The sequence below is a fragment of the Nothoprocta perdicaria genome, unplaced genomic scaffold (assembly GCF_003342845.1).
Source record: "Nothoprocta perdicaria isolate Ctin4 unplaced genomic scaffold, notPer1 scaffold_64, whole genome shotgun sequence".
In the NCBI taxonomy this organism is placed as follows: domain Eukaryota; kingdom Metazoa; phylum Chordata; class Aves; order Tinamiformes; family Tinamidae; genus Nothoprocta; species Nothoprocta perdicaria.
Genome location: NW_020455910.1, coordinates 2,891,336 through 2,910,923, shown reverse-complemented (window position 1 = coordinate 2,910,923; position 19,588 = coordinate 2,891,336). Strand labels below are relative to the sequence as shown.

The following is a 19,588-nucleotide window of genomic DNA, read 5'->3' as shown; positions in this document are numbered from 1 at the left end:
TGGACTATGGGGCGCCTCCTCACCGGGCGTGTGGGATGAGTTTTGCCCATAGCTGGGGTCCGCGGTGCTGCTGGGGCTGTGGCTCCCCACTGCCCAACGTGGGGGCTGCGAGAGGAGCCCCGTGGCCTCACGTGGAAGCAGGGGGGGCTCTGGATGGAGGCGTGTGACAGATCAGCCCATCTGTATCGTATTTGAAGGTCTCAAGTTCAGATTCTGTTTGGCGTAACTTTTATTATTTTAAATGGACCATTAACTTCTTAACACTTAATAGGTATCAGTGAGCAACATTTGCACTACTGAGAGCTRTTTAAGTAACATATTTGATCCAGAAGACTAGTATGCAGGAACAAGGGATTTTCTTTAAACTTTCCATATACACAGTGCAGACCAAAGAAGTAATTTGACATTAGTGGTGCAGGGGAAACTATCTAGTAATCAAAATAATCCCCGCTCCTACAAACGTAAACCAAAGCTTAACAATAGCAAATGATAGCAATTTATCTCCCCAATGTACAGTATAAACAGTGTTTGCCGTTCAGCACTGCCTAGCGTTTTCTGGGGCATGTCTGCAGGTTGAGAGAGCCTGGGCTCTTCAGTCAAACTGACAGCTTTGCAGGCAGGGACGCTGCTACTGCCACGTGTGCTGGCCCAGGGAGCTGCCCTCCCCACAGCTCTAGCCCCAGTATTTTTCCCAGTTGCTTTAAATTAATTTACTTTTAAATTCTAAGTCTTATAAATTGCTACAGCCAACGGCAGTTACACTCTGCGTATTTGGGTTCTTACTCCTCGCATCTACTACTTAGAGGAACGGGAGTCTCGTGCTCCAAGATCCCTYCTGATCCTGCAGCAGAGCGCGCGACCAGAGGTGTCTTTGGCTAAATGCATTAAAGACAAAAGTGGGCTCTTCCTTTCATGTTTGTGCTGTTACTTTCTTTCTATTTAGGCTGAGGTTTCACAATGGCTGCAAAACAAACGCATCCTTTCCGCAGGCAGTAAAAAACAGCCCGAAGTTGAGTCCTAACATGAGCGTGAGCAGAATTTTCTCACCTGCGAAGCTGACAGGGAATTTTCTTTCTTAGCAAGYGCCCCTCACCAGCATCAGTCCTGCAGTCCCTTCAGCCTCCCCCTCGCCTTTGCCAGGGAGAGCTCCCTTAATCCCGATCCTGCCTATGGCTGTGTCCTGCAGCCGAGCGGGAGCGGGGAGGCGCAGGAGGCGCCGTGCGTTGGTCCTGCAGCAGCTGCTCGCTGCAGGGCCTGGCCTGCTGTTCGTGGGAGACGCAGCTCTGGAGAACATGTGCTGGAGCTCGGAGCCCAGCCCCAACTGACCTCCAAGGTTTTGCTATATTTATATATGAAATATATAAAAAGGAATTGTTTGACCTAAACTACTTTGGGAAAGGTCTTGCCTTGCATCAGCCTGGCTATGCCTTCCAATTTTTGGCTGGCGTGCTTTATTCTCGAGTGTTTGAGGAATGATTGATTGCTCTGGAAGCAAACTAAAAAGATATATTTGAAGTCGTGAGCTCTCCAGGGCTAAAGAGCATTATGAGTGTAGGTATGTTTTAAGCGTACACATTGGAGCGCTTTAGCAGCTAAGTACAGGCAGCTGCTCTCCGGACAACTTTGTTTTCATAGTTTGTGCAGCTCGTATGCAGGGGGAGGCTGATTTATTGGCCGTCTCCACACGTGTTTCCATACATGTGGTCAGAAGGGGGAGAAAGAACCTGCCTAATGCAGTAAAGATGCTCGCTTAAGTCTCTGAAGAAGAGTGTAACTTAAGCAAGTGTTTATTCCAGGAGAAAATAATTCAGGAAAAACACCGCTATAATCTTAAACAATGGCAGCAATCTGCAGGCTTTTGGAAACTAAATTGCTGCCTTCCATCATTTTTCACAGGTGGGTTTGCGTCCTCTTGGCCGGTCTGCRTCCTACATACAGAATGAACAGATTACTCTAATTTGAATGGTGACTACAGTGCTGTTTTGATTCAGTTAGTCACAAAACCGTAAAACTTTTCAGCACATGTTCTGGCAAGCTCCTCATCAGTTCCTGCTTCCAGAGCACTGTCAGGAGCCATTTGCATCTTCTGGTATATGACAAAGACCAGTCACCTACTGGGAGGAATCTTCCCCCTCGGGGGTCTCCGTGAAGCTCGGCTGCCTTTATTGTCCTTGGTCTGTGCAAGAACCCGCTCATTTACTTAATGTAGTGACCAAATAGCACAAAAAGCAAACACCGTAGCAAGAATCTTTATTATCTTTAAACAATCTCCTTATATTACAATTTATGCACCATCTGCAAAATTAGAAGTATTAAACTATTTCCAGAAAATATTCAGGAATGAGGAAAATATATATATGTACACATTTTTTAAATAGTGTTACTTAAACAATGACTGAGTTACTAAATCGCGGTATGAAATGTTGATAATGGATGGGTTCATTTCACATTCAAGAAAGTCAGATCCCAGACTCCTGCATTTCAGTGTACAAGAGAATCAGCTTCTAGATGCCACTTTTAACAAAGCAGAACTCAAAAAAACCCAACTAAACAAAAAAGCAAAACAAACATCGCAATTACTACATTCTCATTTACYGTGCATTTGGTCATAGCCAGTATGCATAGAAGATATTAACTAAAGTATCATTATTTGCTCAATCTGATGAACATATTTTATTCCAGTTCTTAAAGACTCTCCAATTCTGGCCATGTTCCAGAAGTTTGTGGCCATAATTACATAGAAAAGGGGAGAAAAGGTACCACAGTTTTAAACAAGTAAGCTTTTGTTTTCTAAAATAAAGCTGCCGCAGCCACGTTTGGTCTATAAAGCAACCTAACCATGCTGGGAGAGAGCAATTTCTTGCCCATTACAACTTGTAAAAGAGCTRACAATAAGACATGTAGAAAGCTCATTTGTTTTGAACGTGTTTAACATTGTATCTGAAGTGAATCACGATAGCATCACTCACCATTAATGTAACTGGAGTCTGTGGGTTTATACTGTTGGATAAATTGAAAAAAAATYGTATTTTTGCTTCATGTTGCTGAATATGCCTGTTCTTATCACTTCAGATATGATAAGCTTAAAATAAATTAAGCCTTAAGTAAGAAAATGCACTATGGTAGTGGTGGAGATAAGAAGGAAGTGATACCGAGCAAGGCTACGCTCAGCACCTGCCCTTCTGCGTTACATGGAGCTCATGGATTTTTGGTGGAGTTGAAGGAGACGGAGCACTAAATTGAAGGCGACTCCGTTTCTAAACTGCATGTTACTGCCTCCCAAATAACTACCAGACAACGCACAACGCCACACATATGATGAAAGTCCCTCCGAAAATTTCATGGTGGATAAAATAAAGTCTCTGTATACAGACAGTTTTAAAAATAAATGGATGTCGTAGTTAGCGTTTTGTTCTCCAAACCGCACAAAGGCACTAGTTTACATTAAGGACTAATGTCCTGCAAAACTTCAGTCAAATAAAGGAAGCTATTTTAAGGTTAAAGTGGTGCTAAAACCCAGCTGTCACTAGTAACTTAAAACAGCCATACTGGGTTTTCCAGATTTAGTGGGGGAAAATGTTTTGCCTCAGGACGTACATGTTGGGAGGAGTGTGTGTGGGGTAGGGGCGAAAGCTCAACCTTGAGCTAGTTTTTACAGCTGAGTTATAAACCTGGTTTATAACAGAAACTGGCAGACCCTAAAATATGATATAGGAGGTATTGATAGAATTTTTGTGTTGGGCAAAAATGTGTCTGTGCACTCAAATTTTCCTTATTCTCTGKTTTTTTTTCGGGTATTGAAAGGACAAAGCATTTTGGTTCACTTTGTASTCCAATACTGTCCCGTTGCCACTTGGTCTGTTAGACTAGCGCTTTCCTCCCAGCACTAGTCCTCAGCTGGACAGCAGGAATGTTAGACAAGCTGTTATTAGGTGTAATTCTGTTGCTGAACAGAACGTCCCAACAGCGACGTGTACCTCCATGGCGCAGTGCCCTGCACAGCAAGCCCCGCTTCCGAAACGGTACGAGGCCGCTCCTCTTGCCACGACCACCCATTAATTAAAGCCCTTCCTCAAGGCTCTGTTTTTGACCATGGTGAAGGTGCTGAGGAACACCCGGGCATGGCTGGGCTCGGCGCCGTAGCGGTAGGTTGTGGTGGCGGCGGCGGGCGGCGGCGGCGCCGAGGCCGGGGCCGAGCCCGGCGCCAGGTGGCACGAGGCCCTGGTCACGTAGTCCACGAGGCGGCTGTACTGCTGCTCCGACAGCCTCTCCCGGGCTCCCTCTGCCTGGAAGCAGCAAACGTTAGAGCCGTTAGAAAACGGAACCTCTCTCGTATGAGGAGGGGCTGAATGAACTGGGCCTGTTTTCTCTGGAGAAGAGAGGGCTGAGAGGGGATCTGATTAACATGCACAAGTTCAGGAAGGGAGAATGCAGGGAAGAAGGGGACAGGCTGTTTTCATTGGTGACCAGTGATAGGACAAGGGGAAATGGCCATAAKCTGCAACACAGGAGGTTCCATCTCCATGTGAGGAAGAACTTCTTTCCTGTGAGGGTGCCAGAGCCCTGGCACAGGCTGCCCAGGGAGGCTGTGGAGTCTCCTTCTCTGGAGGTCTTCAAAACCCGCCTGGATGCCTCCCTGTGCCCCGTGCTCTGGGTGTCCCTGCTGGAGCAGGGGCTTGGACTAGATGACCTTTAGAGGTTCCTTCCAACCTTGAATATTCTGTGATTCTGGGATTAGGGGAACACAGACACCGGGCTTCACGTAACGACGCTAAGTTCAGYGCTGCCTTCTGTGTAACCGAAAGCTTTTCCCCTCAGGGATCTTACAGTGGACGTTCTCATAAGCGGAATTCTCCCCAAAGTTGGGATCTGTGGCTTAGTCCTCTCCTTTGGTATTTCGAACATATCTACGCTGAGAAGCTCTAGCTCTGCCATGCAAAAGCAGAGGCAGTGTCGCCCGAGACTTCCAGGAATGGACTCAGGAGAGGTTTTTACCACAGATCAACTTGCAGATGGGCAAAGCTTCTCAGCCACTTCAGCAAAAGGCCAGCAGTTCTTGGCAGTGCTTATCAGGCAGCTGTCCTAATTAGCCAACTAATTTTCTTCACAAAATACAATTAAAAAATCGCAACAGCCCACAGCTCTAGCAGGGAAGTATTTAAGTCTTTAATGAGCTTGGGAATAAGTGCCTGAATCTACTTCCCAGTCAAATGGTGTAACTAGGAGGGCCTGTGGCCATCTGTGTCTCTCTGGTAAGACAAAAATACCACTCGGGGTCAGAGCATTTGAGTAATTCAACAGAATTGCTCTGTTTTTTATTTTAAAAAAGGGTTTTACTAAAGATTGTTGGAACATATAATTTAGGAAAAGAAACTGAAGAGAAAAAGAACACACCAGCATGAGCTGGAAGGACTTCTTTGAAGAAATCCCTGTTTGCAGGCTGAGATAGGTAGAAGCTCAAGTTTGAGAGAGACGCAGGTAACCCACGTCTGTTGGAAAAAAGGACAGCAAAACCAGCATGGCCCAAAGGTGCCAACGTCGTAGATGGAAAGCCTTGGCCGAGGCTGGCCCTGGCAGAGCAAGCGGCGCTGCCCTTCTTTGGGAGGCACCGGAGCCAAGCGGAACCAGCCTGCGAGGGGAACGCGTGCGAGGGCGCGTCAAGCTAGAAGCAAGAACTCAAAACAAGACTTTTCAGACATACAGCCCTGGACGCTTCCRTGACATCACGAGCCAAGTCATTCAGAATAAAGCTTATTTTCCCAAAATACAAATGACAGAAAAGTAGAAATGACCCTAGGGTAGGTTTTGATGCTTCCTTATTTACTCTTGGAGAATTGCTGACCACTCTCATTCTTGAAGGGTTTATAGTGTCTTCATTGGATGCCATACAGATGATTGAAAGACTGTCCTTTTTTTTTCCTGGCTATCTTTAAGAAAGCATTAGAGATATCTCAGTACACGTGATGATTTTCAAACAGGACAATTGGGTTCAATKAAACATCTGGGAATAGTATCTTGTCACATCTCTGCATAAAAAAATAAATCYTCACCTATCTGAAGAAAGAATTAATAAGACAGATAGTGGCACACATCACATCCAAATCAAAACAGTCCCCTCTGGTCTTTTACTACGCCTTTGGAGACGGATTTGCTGCTCAGCAAGTAGAARCACTCCTGTTTTCAATCATCCTCAGAAGAATGCTGAAGGAAGCAGGCACGTGAGCAAGCTCGGGAGCGCAGAGTTTGATCCTAATGGTGAAATGGGCAAAGTGTGGTTTCCATGAGCGACCTTGGAGGGAGTGAAAAATCAGGAGCCTACTGCTGTGGCAGACACATGGCTAACAGGGGAGAATGGGGTYGGAACCACGTCCTCAGCCTCGTGTCACAGAAATAAAGTGTCTCTGCAGTCGGTTTTACCAGTTTAAAGATGAGAAATATGCTAAAATAGCACCTATGTAAGCTAGATGATAAGTTATGAGGCAAATCGTGTACGTGGGTGGCTCCACATTTTTTCCTGATTTCTGTTTCTAGGCAGGTGAGGCCAGGGGAAGCTGAGGTTATAGTCCTGACTCCACAGTGACCGAAAGATCAAAGTTGTCAGAGGAGATGGAAATGGTGCTGGCACCACCGAGAGCCCATTCCTCATCCAGCCCCGGGCCATATCCCACAGATAGATAGCAAAATTATTCAGCAGGAAATATTAACTGCACTTGGATGGTCCTCCAAAGTAACTGGGACCCTGCTTGCTTCCAGATGACTTCATCTGTAACCATTTTCTTCTCCAGCCAGTTTCAGTTTAGCTTGTACTGTCAAGACAACAACAGAAACTTGGAATTGCTTTTGGTCCACATTTTACCCTAAATTGGACGTAACAGTGTCACTGCGTGCTTTAACCCCCAGTGTGAACAATTACCATGTTAATAGCCAAACCGTTAGACGAATCCAAACTTGGTCACGGGTTGCTTAATCTATCTGCTTGAGGAATCTTCAAGATAGCTTGTCTTTTCATATTAACATTTTGGGGTTAAGAACTACAGAAGCCTTCTAGAATTTCTTCCTCCTCCTTTTATGGCTTAGAGAAAATAATTCCTCAGCACTTCTAATCAAATCACAAATAGCTATTTGGTGTACAAGCTGGATGTGGACGCAGCACTAAAGGCCTGTTTTGTGCAAACTCAGTGAGTGAGAAAGAAAGAGTTCTTTGGGCTTTTTTTACTGCTCTGAAAAATCCAGAAGTCAGTTAAGCTGCAAAGATGATATACGCACACTATCACGAAATCCCTGTTGCAGCTCATCAGAAAGAAACCCTGAAATTCCCGGGCTCTTCAGCTTTCTGCTGTCTCCTTGATATCACGAGCTATACCAAGAGCAGCTGGAAGAGCCGCCTTTTGGAGTCTGACGTGCGTCTGGAAGCAAGCAGTGCCTCAATTATCTCAAGATAATCCAAGTACAATTAATGCTTCCCTTTCAATAACAGCGTTGTCAGTGCCAGAGTTCTCAAGAATTCATCCAGTCTGCTCCTAGCCAGATGGATTAAGTTATATACTGTGAGGACGAACAAGCTATCAGACAGACCTATTGCTGAAGGAGTCAAAGCATGTGCTCTATAACATCTCTGGTGATTACAGCTGTGGAACAACGCATGTTTTGTTTCCTAATAGTTCCAAGAAGCTGAGGAGAGGGAAGGGGAGAAACTGTTTTGGGCAGAGCTGAAACAAAACTTTTTGGCAATTATTTATGGAGCAAAATAAGACAAAAAATAGACTTTATAATGTTGAAATGAAGCGTTTCAATTTACCGTTACTGCTTCTAGGATTTTTGACTAAATTAATCAGGAAAATAGCTAAAATTCACATTCAGTAACATCATCCCCTAAACTTATCATAATATTTTTGTTGATTTAATGGCACTTTTCAGCCAAGTTTTGGCCGGCTCTACCGCCGTCATGTGCAGAAGTGTTTGCGCTTCAGCTGAGGACATCTGCAATGCAACAGGATGGCCTACCACTGGTATTGAAGAGTTATGTCTATTAGGTGTAGGTCTGCAGCTCCGAAAGCACTCATCAGCAAGCCACTGCTTGCTGCTCCTTTCCTTAACCATGGCTGAAGATTATTCACACAAGCCCTTGTTGAAGACCAGAGGGGCCAGGGCTGCCATCAGCACCAAGGCTGTACAGTCCAGCCCCAAGCACTGCAGAACTGTCATCTTCTGCTACAAAGAACAAACAAACAAACAAACAACAAACCAACCTACAAAGCATGAAATTTCCCAATCCACCAAGAAAAGAATATATGGGAACACTAACTGCAAAAGCATGACTCTAGGCAACCTTCAAATCACCAAATCACAGGATGGTTGAGGTTGGAAGGACTTCTAGAGATCATCTAGTCCAACCCACCTGCTCAAGTAAGGACACCTAGAACAGAGAGCACAGGGCCACAGCATCACAGAATCTAAATCCCTTGGAGCCGGGTGTTTGGACTAGATGACCTCTAGAGGTCCCTTCCAACCTTAACCATCCTCTAGCTTTCTGAAAGCTTTTGGAATCTCCTATTGTGTAGTCCCCAAATTAAAGTCAAGTTATTCCTATCTGCCTTCCTTTCAGCTGCTATAGAACATATTTCTTCATACCTTCATGCACACTCCAGCACCCACTTGTGCACTCTAAATAAATACTTACGCCAGGTCTGGTTTTCGGAGTATCAGAATCAGCTTTTGCTGCCTTGCCATCACTGATCCCACTCCACCTTGGCTGCAGGCTTGTGTGCCTCATACCACACATTTTCCCTGCATTCTCCAGAGCCTGTGTCAGCAAAGGAGCTGATGCCCGAGGCTGCGTGGCTGAAGGCTTCCAGCTGCTGGCACTGCTGTGCCACTGCAGCAGGGCTCTCATTTATCTATCCAGAACCTCACAAAGAAAGAAGGGCGTGCATTTGGTCCAGTGCCTCAAAAGCTGGTCGTGTTTACAAAGACAACAGCCACCACAGCTGCTCTAGTGCAATAAAAAAATCAAGGCTGGAGCTAAAGCTGGGGCTAGGATGGGCTGAGCACATAAAATACCCCAGGAAGAAGCAGATATCTCCCCTTCTCCTTCAGGGCAGTAGCCTGTTAATAGTAGTAGGTTGAAGTCTTTAAATTAAAGTTTCCATTTGCAAGAATTGGAGGACATAAGGAACTAAATTGAGCTAGTAGCCAAATAAGACCATTGTGTTAAACTTGGCAAGATGAGAAATACGCCACAGGGAGTGAACCTCAGCATCACTGAATGGTTCCAAGAGAAGGACCTGTCCTCGCTCTGAGTTTGCAGGCAATGGCCAAGCACCTCCACWTGCCAGCAATGACCACCTCACACACGTGATGTTGGTCATGAGAACCTTGGCAGAACAGACTTGCTCCTTACCAAGATCCCACATTTCCTCTTCTTTTTCCCTCAGAATATTACTGGCATGGATTTTTAAGTTCTATAATCAGCGTCAGGAGAGAAGGGAGAAGACACCTTTGTTTTATCCATACAGTGACAGAGTAAACAGTGAGATGTGGGAAAACAACATGTCCCTTGGTCTGGGACTTAATATCTCTGGCATCTCAATCCAAAGCTGAGTAGGCCTGGCATCAAAAACACCACGATGGCAGTTTTATCAGGGGAGCACAATGTTCCTCAGCCCTTACCTCCACATCACAAGGCACCCTCTGCTGTTTTAGCTGCACCCTCAGCAGGTTCTTTTGCTGTTGGTCCTCCAGGCAGTCGACCTCGGTCACGGGGAASGCCTGCTGCTGGGTGTCCTCGCTGAGGCTGACCACAAAGAGCACCTCTGAGGTGAGCAGCAAGCAGCCCTCGTGCTGCTGCCCCGAGCCACTCACAATCATCACATCGAGGGCCATGTGGACTTCTGGCCTTCCCAGAGAGTGCAGCATTTTCCTGCATTAACGAAGGAAAAAAAAAAGAAAAAAACAGTGTTATGCATTGGATAATTAAGTACTTCTTTCGATCACTAAATGTTTTTACTTAAGCTATCACGCACATATATATATATTTATATATAAAAGCAGGTGAATACTCTTTTAATACTGAACTCTCCTATACTGAAAGATGTAAGACTTGAGATTTACAAGRTAAATGTCAAACTGTTATTTATCAAAACTCTTTAATCATTCACTGCAAAACTGGCCTAATACCCACCCTAGGTCAGCCGATTTCCTATCCTAATAGAAAAATTACCCTTAAAAGAGGATTACAAATTCAAGGCAGAAAATAAACCTATCTTCACTAACAGCTGTTTCTGGAGAAGTGCAGTATTTTTCTTGGGCAACGATAAATAAGTAAGAACTCACTGAATGCCATTAAATAAAGATCAGCTCTGTAGTTCCAAAGCTGGAAGCAGATCAGCAGCCCATCATTTGCAGATTGGGTTTCTATGCACTACCTTTGTGTTTAATGTTCCTAAACAAACTGCCATAACTCAGCCTTTCCTAGGGAAGCAGCCTGTTAACTTGACCACCGGCCAGAACCTATTAATAAACAATGTGGATGTAAAAATGAGCAAGTGTCTAAATAATTTTACCAGACATATTTGACGTGGCTGTTTGGAGCCTGCTCAACATGTTGATCATTTGGATGAGAGCGCTGCTTGGGAAGCTGAGAAAGTCCAGCTCCATGCAAAATACCTGTGGCAAGAGAATTTCAGGGTTTTTTTTACCAGTTGTTTTCTACAAAACAGTTACATGCTGCAGTGATGTCATCTGTTTAGAGCAGTTCATAAAATAGTGCAGATCCAAAATGATGTCACATCTTTGGAAGCTGCAGTCAAGATAATTCATTAAATATTACAATGTAAGAGTTGTGCACTTAACCCCAGTGATCTTGCCTTAGAAAGAAACAACAGAGAAAAAAAACACTGAATGTTCTTAATATCAGCCATACACCAGCAATTAAGAGAAACACAATGCTCCTGAGAGCTATCATTTCAGAGTGGGATCGGACACATCACTTACAATTTATGTATAAAAAATCAAGATCATTGCTAACTTCCTTGCTTAATATTAAAATACTTCCACATACGTGTCATGATCGGTACAAATTAGAAGGAAAGTTTGCCTAGATACTATATTTAAATGTTCAGTTACTTAATCCAGCTGTTAAACACAGATCCATACACATTTATGAGATCTCCCGGGGCATCTGTTTTATTGTGAATTCTTCTTAGGGCCAGCACCGAATGCAGACTGTGAGGAGCTGTTAAGCAGGTTTCTAAACGGACTGTCCCAAACTGAAGATGCTGCAGGGTGGGTGCTTTCAGGTGGCTTGTAACCTTATGAAAATAAGGCACGGCCACCAGAAAGAGATCCACGGCTTGCAAAAAATTGCAAACGAAAGTGGTTCTAAATGTTTTTATAAGACAGACGGAAACTAGGATAAGCAGTAAGCCTCAGTGTTACAACGTTTAGTGCAAAGTTACTTTTTAAGTAAACAAAGAAAACTTATTTTGTCTAATTAAGCATTCCACTGAAGCTAAAGGCATTTTTGCACAAGGGTGTCAATAACTTAAGATTCCTTTTCACACAATGGACAATAATTTAAACAAAACATCAGCACTGGAAAAAAAAAAAGCTTTAATTTTTAACACACATGTTGATGGTAATACTTAAAAGCAGCATCCCAGTTGTAGCAGTTGGCTTACAGAGGTTCTCAGCATTATGTGAGTGAAAATGTCATTTACAGATGGAGAAAGAGAGAACATGTGTTTAGTTCTGTGTGGTCCCCCACCCCTCGGTCCCCCCAAGAGGCACGGTCCCACTTCCAACCCAGTTGTGGGTAAGACTTACTCAAACTCTTCTGTGCTCTCCTCTCACGCACTGTCAGCTATTATTGATACAGTTTTTTATGTTTTTTTCCTGGSTAACTCTTTTTGTCACATGCTCTTGGAAAACATGACGTGCCGTAGACCATAGCGGCCACGAGAAGTGTCCCTCTGCTGCTGTGGGTAAAGACCGCACTGGAGTGAACTCCAGAAACTGCAATCCCCAGGCTACAAAAACTGTAATCCCCAGGCTACAAAATACCGTGTGCTCAGCCCAAAACAGCCCCGCAATGTTTCTGGCAGTTCCTGATTTGCAGATAAGTGTTGTACACGTATGGGGTGCATAATTCTGAGCAGCAGCTATTATTTACACTCATGCAAACGAGATAAAGTCAGGGCAATTATTTAGAGGTAGCTAACAACCACCTTATTAAAGGGAACTATTCACTCCCTTGCGGCAGGTTATGTTAGTAGCTTTTTCCTTAAACTGGTTGCTTTGAGTTGCTGAGTTGGGCATTTGTGAGAGGCAGTGGGGAGAGGGAATTCTGAACTTYAGCTCTGGGAGAACTGCTATTCTAACCAATGTTACAGGAAATATAAGCTATGATTAAATACCTTAATTTTCAGGATTTGTTTTAGTGAAGCAAAATTAACGGCATATTTATATTTACAGGTTTTGTATCACCAGTTCYCCCAGCCCTGCTTCCTCCCTCTTTTTTTTTCAGTATCCAGACCAGCAGCTTAGAGTTCATGATACTGAAAGCAAATAAATCGGTATAATTTTTCTACTTCATCTTTATCTTTTGCAGTCCTCAGCGGTCCTGAAGCATTTACATTAACCTGCAGGGCCTGACCAGCAGTGCCCCCGAGCGCGTCGCGGGGCTGGAAGGGTCCCCGGGGCTGCTTAGGGGTGATCCGGGCACCTAATCCCGGGCCGCGCTTCCCGCAACGCTCCAGTTGGAAGCGGATGTTTCCCACTACACAGCCCACTCGTTTCTCCCCATAACGTAACTCCCTATTTATTTAAAGATAACACAGCTCTTCCCTTGCTGCAACAAAGTGATCTCAAAATAACGCTCTAATTGGGGAGAGTGTTGCTCAATTACATATATGTCAGGAACCCTTTTGTGGCACATATGTTTCTGTAACTAATCCTGCTGTATTCCAAGAATTACTTCACGGTCTTTGCGCTCTCTCTTTCTGGTGCTGTATGAGACTGCTCCGTAACACAAGGGAGAAGCCTGGCCTGATTTTTAAGAAAAGGCACACAACATTCCTAACTATTCAGCTGTATTTCTAAGCCTTTCTCCAAGGCACCCAGCTACTGAGTCATGGAAGCTGACCCAGCAGCCTGTTTTTTGCTGTGTTCGAGGGCTATTTTAAATATCTCAYGCACATTTAAGGGGTGATGCTGGAAAGCAGAGCAACTCACCGTAGCCCGTCTGGGAGACGAGCTCGGCCGCGCCGCCGATGGGCTTGGTGAAGACCCCCATGATCCCCTTTCCCACTCCGGAGATAACGCCTTTGGCTTTGTGCCCCGCGGAAGCCGRGCCCTCGGATATCTTCTGAAAATTCTGCATGGGCTGATCTACAATCCCGGCAATTGCACCTGGAAAAACAAGAGTCCCCAGTGGTTAATGAAGATTAATATCCCGGAATCGGAGGAAATCTTACTACTGGAACTGAATGCTGGTTGTGGCTGCAGGCTGAACCCCACCCCTCCTATATCRCTGTATTTGCAGTACACACATGCAGTTAACTAAACGACTCCTCAGCTGAAGTTTCAGTGAAATCTCTGCTTCCTTTTAGTGTATTTTACCTTTTTCAAAACTCCGCATCACTTAACTGGATAGTATGTTTTCATCTTTCAATTACTTTCACTAAATTCTTTCACTGAGTTGCTGTAGTTTAGCTCATCTTATGTAGCAATCCTRAAAATGTTGGTCTTGGAATAAAATCCATCAGTTTCAGGACACTTTAGCAGTTATGGAAATGAGATTTTCATGTAAGCCTGAGATTGACTCCATGAGAATAAAAACTGCCTGTATTCAATAGATCATTTTTATATCCTCTTCCACTGCCAGAAATGTTCATAAGCTAATGCAACTTCTGATATACTACTAAGATTAGCAGAATTAGACTTTGGGACTTTTTGTTACTTTTTTGTGAAAACGATCATATTTTACTTTAATGTGCCTGGGTCAAACTTTTACAAGTGACACGGTGACCTTCCCAGCTTTTAGTATCAACAGAGAACTTCAACTTAAATCTTCCCAAATGTAAACAGGTATGTGAGGTGGGACATTCCTTTGATCTGGTGTTTACTCTAGCCACTTAACCACGGGCATGTCTCTAGTTATTGTAATTTTGACAGATAAGCTATCTGGAAACGCGGGCCCGGTGACCGGCCCAAGCGGCATCGGAACCGGCCCGCCGCGTCCCGAGGCCTTTGCTCGGTGCTCCACAAACAGCCTCCTCTGGCACCTTCTGCTGCCAACAGCCACATAAAGCAATTCCCGAAGGGGCAGGCGCCATGTCCCGGTGGCAACCAGGCTTTTTTGCTCTTTGGAGATGCTGCTTYGCACGGGGCGGCAGATCCACAGGGCCTGCACAGCCACGCGGGCCCATGTGCCCCGCAGCGCGACGTGCGCCCGTCAGCTGGCTGCTCGCTGCTCTTCACATGGTTTTAGTTACTGTTYACCAGAGAAACGGAGAACTTGCTGACTCTGAACAACCAGAACTAACACTGCACTGGTACACGGGTGTTCACTCCAAATAAAGGACACAGATGAGGAGAAGGACACGTCTCCCTAGATCTCCGTGCTGGAATGTTATCCATCTGCAACTCGCATAGCCTGGGAGTCCCATAATCATCTCTCCTCTTAGAGATGCTGCTTCCAGCTTTTGTATGTATATGATTTACTGATAAATGCATAGTATTTCTTCAGAAAAATGTTGTTTCGTTTTTATTGTGATACTCAGTTTTTGCTGAGCTCCCTCCCCAAAGCCGCCTGCTCAGCTCAGCCTCTCCTCTTTGTACCACAAAGATGCTATGAAGCTTCAAGCTACAAAGCTCCCTTAATTCCGTGCCCTGGCAGTGATACAATTTCCAATACGACTGCTTCACTAGTACTAAAATAATACCCCAGCATGACATTACACAGTGGGGATCGTTTGTTCTGTCTTCTCTTTGGTGTGGCTGTGGTGCCTGTGCAGGCATAACCCAATACCTGGTGCTCTGCTGGGTTTCCACTATCACGTTACCCCTCGACCTCCTTCACTCTATCTCTCGAGGTCATCCGCAGCAACTGCACTTTCAGAACAGAAGTTATTGCCTTATTAAATGTAATCCACCTAAGTCCTAGCACTAGTAAATTATTTACTGCAATACACTTGAGCAATGTTATAAGGTAATAATAAATAAGAGCCTACTCCAAAGGACCTGTGGTATGCTCCAGGCACTTCTCAGCTGGAATTAGGCCCAGAGGACAAGGAAACAGAATGGAGACTGCTGTGACTGTGCTCTATAAGATTATTTATGTAGTACCCCAAATAATATAGAGCTTATTTAGCCACTTGTTTAATACTTCCACACTTGCTGTTATTCTGCCATTTTGTGCATGCTCTGAACTTGTCTGTGAAGCCACYGCCTTCGTCCTTCCAATCCTTTTGCAAACTCTGTCTTGGTACCTGCAGAAAATATGACCAATGGTCTTGCTTGCTCTCTCTCTCCCCTCGCCCTCCCTAGGCTCTTACCTCGGGTTGTAACTCAGTGGCTTAACTCATTCACGTGCTGGGGTCATGCCCACGAAACCTGTAAGCTTTAAACTTGCTCCTCTAACTAAGCTGGAGCTCTCCGYGTGCCTGTGGCTGGGTCCTGTGACCCCTGGGTAGGGTGGCCAGCTCTGTGCAGCTCCCTGCCTGCCAAAACACGTGTGGTCACAGGCAAAAAGGTCAAAGGCTGAACAGCCTCAAACCCAGCAGCAGTGAGATCCTGGTGATGCACATCTGAGGTTCACCACATCTCCCAGTACCAGRAGCCATGCAAAGAAACTATTCCTTGATGATGTCCATGTGGCTCCTCACTTTCCAACATAAAATGAGTGGAAGAAGCACCATGCAGGATGTCCCTCGCTGCATYGGGGTATCGGGGAGGCAGAGTGTGAGGTACCCCTAGTGCTTCCTCCCATTCTCATCTCACCCTCACGGCCTGGAGACTGCTACAGTKACCTGCTGCTGTCCCTACCCTTTCTCCTGCATGTCCCCTGTCCGTTCGCTTTGCTGCTTTATAAAACAGCTCCCTGTTTTGTTCTCCCTCCTCACCATAGGCTTTCAATTTTATATGATGTCCACATATGTACACAAGCATTATGTATGTATAAAGAAAACCCCAATAAAATTAAACACCAAAGCAACAAAACAAAAACATATTCTTCCGTTACTGGACCAAAGAGGTTCCAGCAACACCATAACATCTGCTAAGCATCAGCTGGGGTGCGCTCCAGTTAATATATGTTGYTGAGTATTCATAAAAAAGATACTTTGATAACTACAAAATTGGGATGGTTCAGAGTATGTCACGGTATTACTTCAAGAAGAATTTGATTAGTGCAGGCAACCGGTTCCTGCTCCGAAAGCCCTGCAGCGCTGGTGGACGTGGCRAGGGCTCTGCTTGCAGCAGGCAGCCACGCTCGGCTCATCCGCAGCGAGCTCACGCAGWCCAAGAAATATCTGGAAAAAAAAAATGTCCCCACGTGAAACTGTCCGTGTCTTGCCAAGAGGCTGGAAGTTAGCAAAACTGAAACTGTTTTGTTCCCTTTTCTTTTTTTCTGTCACCCGGTTGGATTGCCGAAAGTCTTCCATGCTCTGAAAATATGGATGGCAGTCACTATGTGGCAAATGGCTCATGAAAATACAATTAATTTTTTTTAATGTTATTTTAGAGTTAACTGTGCATTAATAAATATGCAGGATTAGTGTGTGAAGCAACAAGATCACCACGGCTAATGAGACTGTCTCTATCTTGTTCACAGAGAGCCTAATGTAAAGTGGTCCTGATGAAGTGGCAGCTACAAACAACAAAAATAACAAGAATTCTTAATAATATAAATCTGAGCTTTCGAAATCTAGGCTTTACGATGGTTAGCACCCCAATTACACTGTCAGCCACTATTGCTATCAATTCATCTCGCTAAAGAGCAGCAAAGAAGTAACTAGTGTGCACAGCCCTGCAGACGTCGTGCTTTTCACTTCTTTGGCAATGCTCAGTTTCCTGAAGGAAGTTCCTTTGATTTCTTATTTTTCATTAGGATCAGCAGTCGAAAATAAAGAAGTTCATCGTTTCAATATTCTCTTTAATGCCACTATAAATTATTGTTTTAAGCCKGACCCTGTCATAGAAAATGCAGAAGATCTACTCCTTGGCAGAGAGCACCTATCATCTAAACATTTTAAGTACAATTTCACATTTTTTTTTTTATCTAATTGCTTAAAAGAAAAACACACCTATCATAAGCTTTTGCTTCTTCTCAAGTACAAATGTTACTAAAAAGACCCAGAAGTCTCCCCCAAACTAGGGAAGAAGAAAACAGCCAGCCAAAGATAACAATCAAATCAAACAACACCCTGACAGTGCCTGAGTCATTTAAAACTAGACAGGACAAAGCACTTAAGAATGTACCACAAGGAACAACTTGCACTGAGAAGGAGACAAGAGTACACGATTTTGGCCCTGATTCAGCAAAGCTCTTAAGCACATGCTTAAGTGCTTTGCTGAATTGGGGCCACCGAGAGCCCGATTTTCAGAAAAATCAGAAGTGAAACTAATTTTTTCTAGGGAGATAGCACAGCGGATCGGGGATTCGAGTCCTCGTACATGCCTGTGCCTCGGCATKGCATCTGCACTGCCCTTCTTTCGGCCGCTTGCACGATTGGGATGGATTTTATAAACATGACAGCACTTTGACTACTTGTGCTCTTCAGCTCTTTACAGTTTTCAATCCTACAATTACAGAATGATAGAAATTATGGCTCGGAAGGGGTGCGCTCTCTGCATTTTTGTACTCATCTGAACTCTTCTGCAGTCTGTCTGCAAAGGAGATGTCTGCAAAGGAAAATAACATCGCCGCTCCGTTTTGTTTYGTTATGTATGAAGAACCTGGAGGTATTTTTGAGTAAGCACTTTCACGTTTACTCTAAAGGTGCCTCTGAAAGAAAGCAGCACAGTGGTACTCCTCTTCAATGCCAACTGGTTTTTGGGGATAAGCCACAATATTCATTAAACCATATGGTCAGGAGAGAAACGGCTTTCTGACGTGACTGCAAAAATTGCAGTGCAGGTCTATTCATAGCTCAGATCRCAGCACAAATTTCATGAATGCTGCTGTGTGTACAGGGAAAATGTTCTTTTATAAATCAAGTTTAAATAAATATTTATGTGCGATACGACTTCACTGAAATATTTCTGATTCCTCGCCTAATGACAGGTCCTCTACTTGTCAATCCCAGTTACACAGTAACCTTGGGTATTTGTTTGGATGGTTAGATGTTGCTGCCACTATGAATAGAGGTATTTAGCACTGAGGAATCTCCACATAAAAACAACASGAGAAAGAAGGAGATCGTCAATGCCTAGCTTGCCGAGAAGCTCTGTTTAATGCCAATACAAGTTTTAATGTTTCTTCTAACATGAATTTCTTAGGCAATCATGGACACGGAATTATAATTTTTGTTTTTTTTTTCTGAACTCAGAAGCCTTCCCACAAGGAAAGCCCCACGCGCAGGAACACTGTAACACACCGTACATTTGTGAATGCACACTGTAATTCCCGTTATTCCTGAACTGCCGAACTGCTGCAACCAAAGCTACTCAGTTTTGCTCTTCTCTCAGGCTGCAGCAGCTGCTGCTTTTAGCTCTGCAGGGCTCTGGAGCGCCGGTCGAGGGGAGAGCCACGACGTTATCTTGCTGCCTTATTAGTAACCGAGCCAAGCTCCCCGAAGCCTTTCACCAGCACACACGCACACCAGGCTGACACGCTGCTTCTAAAAGGATAATCTTTCATCCAGCTACTCAACCTGCCTGCCCTTAGCCCAATAAAACAAGAAGGAAAAATAAAACCTTCTCTGAACTGCCTTTGATTTGCAACCCCAGTAAGGGTTTACTATTGGGATAGTAGCTACTAATATATGAAATTGCTCCTTTCTTTATGCACATTTCTCCCAGGACACTCGCTTGCCAGTTTACAGGCATTATCAAATGACAGTGCTTCACATCATCTAATGTTATTGCTTAAAATAATTTCCAGTAACTTAACCCAAACTTGTAACGTTTTTACCACTTCCTCTTTGGGGCTTTCAGGGTTGCGGTTGCAAATTGAGGAGTTGTGTAYACTACTGAAGATTAGGAAGGAGGACAAATCCTTTCAAGCTTCATCTCTTCTAACCTTTTGCACTGGACTGCTTTTGGTCACTTTGATCTCGAAGGGATTCATGCTCTTTAATACGTCCTAAGGAACTCTGCCAAACAACACAACTCTGCATTCCTTTGCAGGGGGACAAATAGAARCAACGTAGAAAATCCAGCTCCTTACTGCAAAACTTCTTTCAGAGTTTTTCCAGTGAGGGYCAGTTTTCAAATGTTTAGGCGCTATTTTGAAAGGGATGGAGTAATCTTCACCTCTGACCATGGCACTTGGCTGCTTGGTGAATAGAATTGCACTGAATCAGGTTGATCTGGGTGTGCCTGTAAAATCAGAATTCGTCCTCAAAGCTGATTTATTTTTTTGCAGTAA

The 19,588-nt window shown here is 44.3% G+C and overlaps 1 protein-coding gene across 1 annotated transcript in view; it reads right to left on the bottom strand.

Annotated features, from left to right (window-relative positions):
- Positions 1 to 2,981: 2,981 nt before the first annotated feature.
- Positions 2,982 to 19,588, bottom strand: part of VPS13B (vacuolar protein sorting 13 homolog B) — a 399,744-nt gene continuing 383,137 nt past the window's right edge. The window contains exons 58-61 of the mRNA XM_026049995.1: positions 13,231 to 13,407; positions 10,563 to 10,665; positions 9,670 to 9,919; positions 2,982 to 4,286 (exon numbers count right to left, since the gene is read on the bottom strand). Coding sequence (XP_025905780.1) covers positions 4,056 to 4,286; positions 9,670 to 9,919; positions 10,563 to 10,665; positions 13,231 to 13,407 — 761 coding nt within the window. The 3' untranslated portion in view covers positions 2,982 to 4,055. The remainder of the gene's footprint in view (positions 4,287 to 9,669; positions 9,920 to 10,562; positions 10,666 to 13,230; positions 13,408 to 19,588) is intronic.